Source organism: Cricetulus griseus, chromosome 2 (assembly GCF_003668045.3).
Source record: "Cricetulus griseus strain 17A/GY chromosome 2, alternate assembly CriGri-PICRH-1.0, whole genome shotgun sequence".
NCBI classification, from domain to species: Eukaryota; Metazoa; Chordata; class Mammalia; order Rodentia; family Cricetidae; genus Cricetulus; species Cricetulus griseus.
The window spans coordinates 119,497,658-119,507,118 of record NC_048595.1 but is presented as its reverse complement, the minus strand read 5'-3'; the positions used below and the strand labels follow the sequence as shown (position 1 = coordinate 119,507,118).

The 9,461-nt window shown below is 42.8% G+C and overlaps 1 protein-coding gene across 1 annotated transcript in view; it reads left to right on the top strand.

The window, feature by feature from the left end:
- The first annotated feature begins 379 nt into the window (after window positions 1-379).
- Window positions 380-9,461, top strand: part of Faxc (failed axon connections homolog, metaxin like GST domain containing) — a 65,813-nt gene continuing 56,731 nt past the window's right edge. The window contains exons 1-2 of the mRNA XM_027403451.2: window positions 380-645; window positions 5,572-5,707. Of these exons, the coding sequence (XP_027259252.1) occupies window positions 380-645; window positions 5,572-5,707 (402 nt within the window). The remainder of the gene's footprint in view (window positions 646-5,571; window positions 5,708-9,461) is intronic.

Below are 9,461 nucleotides of genomic sequence, written 5' to 3'. Positions count from 1 at the left end.
GGCGGCCAGCCCCGCAGCTGTACCGGAGCGAGCGGAGGCAGCTCACAGCCGAGATGCGGGGCTGGGGGCAGGGCGCGGGGTAGGTGACTTTATCCCGCCTCTGTTGCCCTGCCCAGGGGAGCAATGACATCACGTGGCTCTTTCCACGCGCCGACACAAAGAGCGGCTGCGAGAGGCCTCGGCCAGGGAGGCCGGCGGCCGCCGCTGCCTCTCAGGGCTCCAGGGTCCCTCCAGCCCGTCCCTCCGCCCGCTGTCCGCGCCCTTCTGCCATCACCGTCGCCCGCGTCCCCCGCGCACCGCTGAGCCCGCCCGGGCGCTGGCCCCTTCCCATGCGGGCTGCGAGGGCCCTGGGAGGGGCGCCCGGAGGCAGCCGCGCAGCATGCACTGGGGGGTTGGCTTTGCCTCGTCCAGGCCGTGTGTGGTGGACCTGAGCTGGAACCAGAGCATCTCCTTCTTCGGCTGGTGGGCCGGGTCCGAGGAGCCCTTCTCCTTTTATGGGGACATCATCGCTTTCCCTTTGCAGGATTACGGAGGGATCATGACAGGGCTGGGCTCGGATCCCTGGTGGAAGAAAACCCTTTATTTGACCGGGGGAGCTTTGCTGGCCGCGGCTGCGTATCTGCTCCACGAACTCCTGGTCATTAGGTGAGCCGCAGAGAGGGCCCCCGCACGCGGGTGCCCACAGAGGCACCTGGCCCGGGCAGGGCTAGCGCGAAGGGGAGTCCGGGGCCAGCCCCTCCACCCTGCCACCCAAAGGTCCAAGCGTCCTCTCATCTTCCCTCTAAGGGTTTCATGGTCACCTGGCCACTTGTGAGGGGCCGTTTAGAGTTGATGGGAGAATTAAATTGGAAGGGGAAAGCATTTGCCTTCTAGCATTTCGATGCTGAAAGCAAAGTGCTGTGAGTCACTAGTGTGATGGATCAAAACAATCTGTTAGAGCCCATAGGAAGATTCTAACTGCAATCAGTGCATTTGCAACAATAGAATGAAGGTGTGTAGGAACACGAAGGTACACTTTTATAAACGCCTAATTGGTTTATGGGCAATAATGCTGGGATACTAAGTATTAACCTCGTCTTAAAAGGTTAGTTCTCCCTTACTTCTCTCTAAATGTCAGCACCATTAAGAGGCTGCAGTTGCAGAAGCTTTGGAACCTTCAGTCGCTGTGAAAGATGCTTTGGCGAAGTGTAGCCCTGTTCAGTTTTGGTGCAGCCTTAACCTGCTCACCTGCCTATCTGGTATGGAACTGCAAGCGCTTTCTGGTTTAAATGCCATTGTTGTGTGAGCATTGTTCTGAGATCTGAGGGCAGCAGTAGCACATGGGGTACTTGACATAACAGGGAGTCTCCCCGAGCTGTAAACAGTTTCATGGCTGCCTGCTGCAGCAGAATGTGTACAGGGCAGACTTGAGACTTAAAACAAATGGAGACCCCTGCTGTTGGTACTGCGAGTCCCATAGATCTTTAGTGGAGTAGGTGATACCACAGGGTACGGAGACAGCCTTTGGTTAACTGATATGTCCGTTTGTGAAATTTCCATGCATTTGGGGCTGCAGTCACTGGAGATTATTGGAGGCAGAACAGTTTTCAGTAGTTTCCCTTATGCCTAGTATTTTCTGAAGGGACAAGGATGTGTTATCACCACATTTTCCGGGGATATGGTGAGTGGGATATAGTGAAGAGAGGTGCCTAGGTCTAGAGGTTATAAAGTGGCTGGTGACATCCAATGGGCTTGCAAGAACTCCAGTAGGACACTGTGATAGCCCTACAGTAGTCACTACTACAGTAGTCACATCAAACCATGCATTTGATGGTTCTGATAAAGTAAGGAACCAGCTAGGACAGAGAAAATGTGTTGGCGTTCATATTATTTAGCCACAATGGAAGACAGAAGTTTGTTTTAAGTTTGATACATCTCATTTAGCTCATTGCCTTGAATCTACTTGAACCAAATACCAAATTTTTAAAGTGAAATATCTCCAAGATTACTCCCCATTTGTGCCAATCTTAGAGGTTTCAGTCCACATAAACAACTCCCACATGGCCTCTGCAGTGTTTCGAACAGTAGCTAGTTGTTTCTGGGTTGTATCCAAAGCCCGTGAAGACTGTTCCTGTACCATGTGGCTGTCCAGAATTTTTCCAATTTGTGGAGAGTGAAGGATTCATGTGGCTGAATTCAAAATGTGACTTAGATGACCTTGCATAAAAAATGGGGCCTTAGGAGATCACTTTGGAATAGACCACACCCTGGAAGCTCTGGATCCTGGACACTCTTCTGCCCAGGCTAGGTCCTTCTCTGTCAAGGCGACCAGAAGCCTCAGCTCTGGATACTGTATCGAGATGTTTTAAGACCCGTGTTCTTTTCCTTTTGTTTCTTGACAAATGAATTGATAAACCTTATTATAATACATTCTGAAAGAAGGCTGCCCAAGTTTTGGGAACTTAGTAGGACTGTGTGTGTGTGTGTGTGTATGTGTGTGTGTGTGTGTGTGTGTGTGTGTGTGTGTGTGTGTGTGTGTTTCCAAGTATCTTTAACGACTGCCACTAAAGAGTAGAAGGAAGTTAAGTAACCTGCCTAAGATCATGTGGAAACAGGAGTAAGACTGAGGTTCCAAAGTGGAGCCTGGCTGCTTGTGAGAAAGTGCTCACTTTGAGGTGTTGTTGGGGGAGACAGGAGGAGGACAGGGACACTTCCTAGGAAGACAGGCCTGTGGCCAACACACAACTTTCTGCCAGCTTTCAAGAGCAGAGAGCTAAGGAGCAGACAGGAGCACCAAAGACAGGCTTCAGATGGTAAAAGATAAGAAAACTTCCACTTGCTACGAAGTTTAAGCTTCAAGTATCTGTACAGTTTAGGCAGAAAAACAAATCAAAATCTGAAATGTGGGGGAAGGAAATATAGCGCAAAATTTCCCCACTGTCTAAGTTCATTGGCGACTGTCAACTCTTCCCTGCCCTGCCTGGAATTTCTGCAGCCCAGGCTAACCTTGATCTATGACTTTATCTCATGAGAAAATGAAGTTGTCAGGCTACTTAAGAAGTCTAATTAATTAGTATAACCAGTGCAGGTATTTTTAGGGGGAAACATGGGTGCTTGTCTGGGGTATTATTTTGTGTGTTTGTATTTTCTCTACTGTTATATTTTTAAATAATTATTGCCTTAACCCTTTGTTTCCCCTAAGTGGAGATGGCCTGGCATCTATATTAAATTCACTCACATATCTGGATATTTGCTTGTAAAGTGAATAACTAAATAATGACTTCATTCCCCAGAGCTCATTTGTGCTTTGGGTATTCTAGCCGAAGGGTCCCTATCTGATCGCCATGGCTGATTCATTGCCTATTATAGAGGCATGATCATCTGTATAGAACAGGGGCAGGACCGAGTTAGTGTCTTGTTAGGTTATCCAGCTGGGCCTCTGCAGGTGTTCTTTCAAATCTCATTCTAAGGTCATTGTAAAATAAAACGCACAGGAAGCAACTCATGTGATCCAGACCCTAATCAAGGGGAAGGGTCCTGATGCATAGAAGGAGGCCTCCAGAATCAGATTATCTGGCTTCAAATTTGCTTCTGTGTTTAGCCATCCATGTACCTTTGATGCTAGCAAGTTCTTATTTAGTACAGAGTGGAAATAATAACAGTAGTCTTCCTTATCCAGTTGACTTGATGTTAACACATATGAACTACTTAGGATAGTTTGTCATATGGGCATTCAGTACACTAACTAGCTGAGTCAAACGGGTCGTATTAATAAAATTAACCAAGGAATCACCAACTTTCTTTTCTTTGAACTCTTGGGATCTGGAGTTATTTCAAACTTGATATATAACATTTAAAAAAAATTGTACTAGGGATTGGACCCAGTGCTTCACCTGTGGAAGCCAAGTAGCCTACCACAGAGCTATATCCTCACCTCACTCCACTTTGGGCATGAGTTGCCTAGGCTGGCCTTGAACTTGCAGTTTTCTTGCCTATGCCTTCTGAATAGTTGGGATTTGCTGCCAGGCTTGACCTGACAGACTTAATCTGAAATTGGTGTTCCTTGGGCAAGTTAAATTCTGACTTTCAAGTTTTCTGTCAGCTATAAAATGTCAGTGTGGTGTTCCCAATTTAAACTTTAACAATGCTAACTTTAGAGTGGGATTATCTGAATTAAGTGGGTTGATATAAGTGGTGTCTATAGTCATTGGCATATGTTGGCACCTCACCAGCATCTATGTTGACTATGAGAGACCTAAGTGAACCTTTAGAATTTGCCTCTTCTGGCCAGCAGAGCAGCGGACTTCATATTTATCTCATTTCAGGTCTTAAACTTTTGCCTTGTTAATTTACACAAAAACACCACTTTGTGATGTGACTTATTTTACTGGGCAATGTTTCGAATTGTAGAGTTTGTGTTGTCTAGTCACAGTCAAAGCCTTTGTTTTATTATAAATATTTTTAACTTTTGGGGCTTGTAATTTCAGAATGAGTCATTGTGAGTTCTTTAAATTGACTAGGTCCTTGGTTGGTAGACCTCAAGAGAACTTGTTTTACGAAGTGGAGATGCTGAAGCTAATGAGCACTGTGGTGAAGATGACAAGCCATTCCGGCTTGGCCAGATGGAGGTGTAGAATTAAACTGAAATTTGGAGAGGGAAGTAGAAGCTTAGGGAGGGTCAAGACCTGAGAATGGAGTTTATATGACTGGGAAAAGCTAGGCAGACAAAAGGACGGAAATTTTAGTAGGTTTCTGAGGAGTTTATTAGCCAAATTGGGAAGATTTTGCAAGTGAGCAAGACCATATCTTGTTGTGTAAGAATGTTTACAGATATTATTTTATTTAAACTAAATGTTTACAGATATTATTTTATTTAATCCTTGTGATTATCAATATATAAAAAGAACCTGAATGTTTAGTTTCATATTCCCTTTAGGTGTGCATCCTGCCACAGCAGACCGATTTGGTTATCTCCTAATCTTATTGAGAAGGGTATGTTTCAAAGTGTTGTATAAGGCAGGCATAGAGGCACTGCCCAGGTTCTGCAATGTTCTAGCAATGTGACTTTCTCTGTACCCAGGATTCTCTTTAGTTCAGGCAGTCCATAAAAGTGTGATCCTTCTGTTTCAGCCTCCTGAGAGCTAGTTAAAGGCCTGAAGTACCATGCTCACCTTTTAGTATTCGTATCAAATGTATATATATATATATATATATATATATATATATATATATTTCATAAGGCTGTTTTGAAGACTAAATGAGATACCCATGGAATCATAATGGTGCAGAATCAGGTGGAACACATAGTAAGCACAAAATGCCTGTTACAAAAATACCCCTCTTGCACAAAGGAAGCAAGCTGATTTGTAGTTACTTCCCAGAGCCACTGGATTATAGTCACTTCAGAGTTTGTAATGTCCTCCTGCTTGTCCACTATGCTTCTGTTCTCTAAGTACTGGATAAGGTATGACCTGTCACACACACTACTGATTATTCATAGAGGACTACAACCCTACAGGGTCCCTTTGAGGCCCCAAGGCAACAGAAAGCTAACGTGCAGGCTGTCGTTTACTTCTGTTTTGGTTTTGACAGGAAACAACAAGAGCTTGACTCCAAGGATGCTATTATTTTACATCAGTTTGCAAGACCTAACAATGGTGTCCCCAGCTTATCTCCCTTCTGTTTGAAAATGGAAACCTACCTGAGAATGGCTGACCTACCCTATCAGGTACTTGTTTGCAAATACGTTTTATTCTTATGGTCTCAATATCACATAGAGGGGGGTGTAGTTAAAGTCACACAAATGGATGTCAGAGTTGAAGACAGTACATAGTCTTTAGTAAGAGAAAGGTACTTGATTCCAGAGTCTATGGGTTTCTTTGTACATAAGTTTTAATGAAGGAATCATAGTATTTCTTTGAATGTATCCTTTGGTTGGAGGTTTGGGTAGTCTTACTGGGCAGCTGGTGAGAAATGTGAGCGTGCTACTTCCTGCTGAGACTTTTTCTTTTTAAAAATAATTTTTACTTAAATTAAAAACAGTCTTATTTTACATACCTATCCCAGTTCCCTCTCCCGCCTGTCCTCCCATGCCCCGCACCAATTTCTCATTCCACCCCCAATTCACTCCCAGGGAGGGTGAGGCCTCCCATGGGGGATCATCAAAGTCTGTTGTAGCAGATGCAACAGCCTAGGCCCTCCCCATGTGTCTAGGCTGAGAGAGTAGCCCCCCTTGAGGTATGGGCTCCCAAAGCCCATTCGTGCACTAGGGATAAATACTGGTTACCCAGGCCTCCCAACTGACACCCTCATTCAGAGGGCCTTGTTCGGTCCTATCCTGGTTCCCCAGCTCTCAGATTGGGGTCCTTGAGCCAGTTGTGGTGGTGCATGCTGGTAGGATTTGCTGAAGGAGGCAGAGGCAGGAGGATGATGAGTTGGAGGCCAGCCTGGGACTTTTCTTTTAGGTTTTCATTTATCATTTTGTCCTCCATGAATGTGAGGTTAGAGAGCACAATAGGAACTGGGTGAATATTTAAAAAAAAAAAGATTGGCAGTACTAAAGATTGAAGTCAGTGCCTCACTGTACTAGACAAGGGTTCTACCACTTACCTGTAGCTCTGGCCTTTGAATATATTTTTGAATTTTTCTATGTTTTGCTTAAATAGCTTTCAAGGGAGTAGCTGTTTATTTCAGCATTCATGAAACAAAGGATGTTAGAGCAATGCTCAGTGGTTAAGATCCCTGGGACTCCTGTAGAGGATCCTGGTTGGGTTCCCAACACCTACATGGTGGTTTATGACCATATGTAATTCCAGTTACAGGGGATCCCATGTCCTCTCTGACCTCAGGCATCAAGGCAAGCATGTGGCACACATAAACATAAAGGCAAATGACTGACAAATAAAGTAAATAAGTCTCAAAAAGCAATTCAAGGAAAAAGAAGGAAAAAGAAACACACATACCCATATATACATGCATACACATAGACGGACACTCATATGTAAGAAGTGATTGCATTTTCACCCCATGAAAAAGGAAAATAAGCCAAAATTTTAATGATAACTAATTACTGAAGTTTAGATTATTGGATACATATAAACATTTCCCCCAATATGGGCTGGAGAGATGGCTCAGGGGTTAAGAGCACTGACTGTTCTTCCAGAGGTTCTGAGTTCAATTCCTAGAACCACATGGTGGCTCACAACCATCTGCAATGTGATATGGTGCCCTCTTCTGGCACGCACTGTATACATGATAGATAAATAAATAAATCTTAAAAAAATTTTCCCCAATATAAGAATAAGCATTATGCCATAAAAAAGAATAAACAGAAGTATGTATTTGAAGGTATCCATTTTTCCCTCAGTAATGCTGGAGGCAGCTAACACATCTGATGTATTTTTTGTTGTTCTCATTTCTCTATGTAGCTTTCAATTTTTCCCTTATGTTTTCCTTTTTAACAAGTTCTAGCTGTATGGAAATTCACCAAAGCTTTGTTTCTATAATTGGTTTTGATATTATGGCCATAGAAAATAGTCTCTGTGACATCAAGTCCTTCAGTTTACTGAGACTTTATTCAAGTGTATGGTTATTATGTTTTAAATGGTGGCAAATAATTAATCTTGTCAGTATGGAGCTGTCTGTGTGTTTACTTGCTTGAAGATATTTAATGTGTTATTTAGCACTTCAATTTTGCTTTTTTAAAATGGCTTGCCTGTTAGTTTCTGAACTGGGTGAAGTGTTCATGTCTTTGTTGATTGGTCTCTTTTTGTGTTATATGAGGACTGTAATACTATTTATATGTTTGAGGTTATGCTATTAGGTACATATACTACAAAGGATCACATTAAAATGTTTTAATTTTCAAAGTACAGTGTCCTCTGGTTCTTTTTAAACTCTTTCAGTATGAGTTCTTATGTGTCTTATGTCTTTTTAACATTTTTTTTTCGGTTTTTTGAGAGAGGGTTTTTTCTGTGGCTTTGGAGGCTGTCCTGGAACTAGCTCTTGTAGACCAGGCTGGTCTCGAACTTACAGAGATCCACCTGCCTCTGCCTCCCGAGTGCTGGGATAAAAGGTGTGCGCCACCAATGCCCGGCAACTTTTTTGAATTTTTATAAATCTATTTTATTTCTAGCTTATTAGGTAAATGCTGTATTCTCATACCTGCTTTTACCAATATTTTATTTTGGTTGATGTGTGAAATTGATGAAGCAAATGAAACCCCACAAAGGTGCATAGTGTAGAAACAGAGAGGCTGGTTTGGGTTTTGATGTTGTTTTAGTTAGTGGTTTGTTGGGTTGTAAGTGTAACATTTTCTTACACATGTGTAATTATACTTTGCCTAATTTCACAGTTCTCATACTCTCTTGATGGTTCAGGTCTTCACCCCAAATAGTCTCCTTTTCCAGTCACGCAAGTTCCATTACCCTTTTTCTCCAACGATTTGCTTCAGATCTCTTCCCCTCTTGTGGTCCTTGTGGATGGAAATTTCTGTCCTGCCCAGTCCCACAGCTGTTTAGCCCCCAAATAAACACACAGAGGCTTATATTAATTATAAACTAATTAGTCTATTGGCTCAGGCTTCTTATTAGCTAGCTCTTTCTTAATTATTAACCCATTTCTATCTCCATGTAGTCTTGGCTTACCGGTGATGTCCAGGCCTCTTGCTTCCTTGGAAGCTACATAGAGTCTCCTCACTCTGCCTACTACCTTTCTCTATCCCTGTTTGGATTTCCCACCTGCCTAAATCCTGCCTGTCCATTGGCTGAAACAGTTTTATTCATCAACCAACAAGAGAAACATATATTCAGAGCATGTGGAAGGACCTCCCCCATCAGCTCTTTCTAGTCTTATGGCACAACAGTTGCATGCATATGTATAAAGTTAAATCTAGATTTTTGCATATGAAAGAAAATGTGGACTTGGTGTTTCCGAGTCTGGTGTGTTTCTCTTACCACAGTGATCTCCAGTTCAATCCATTTTCCAGTAACTGACGTAATTTTATTCTTCTTTATGGCTGAGTGAAACTCCACTGTGTATGTAGGACACATTTTCTTTATTCATTCACATATTGTCAGACACTTAGGCTGGTTTCTTGATTTGGCTGTTGGGAACAGTGCTGCATTAAACAAAACATACAAATGTTGATTTTGATTCCTTCAGCTATATCTCCAGAAGTGGTATAGCTGGCTCATATGGTAGCTTTTTTTTTGAGAAACCTTTATTCTGCATATTGGCTGCACCAATTTATATTCACACCAGCAGTGCCTAAGTGTTGTTCTTTCTCTGTATTTTTTTTTTAACCCGGCAATTGTTATCATTTGTTATCTCGAGAGAGCCACTCTGACTGGAGTGAGATGGACTGTGTGCTTTTTTAAATTCTGGGGAAAATAATGATCAATATTCTTAACATATTTCCTTTAATAATCTTCCCTGCTTGTTTCCTGTTGGCTGGATCTCTGCTTTTATTACCCCTGTCTCTG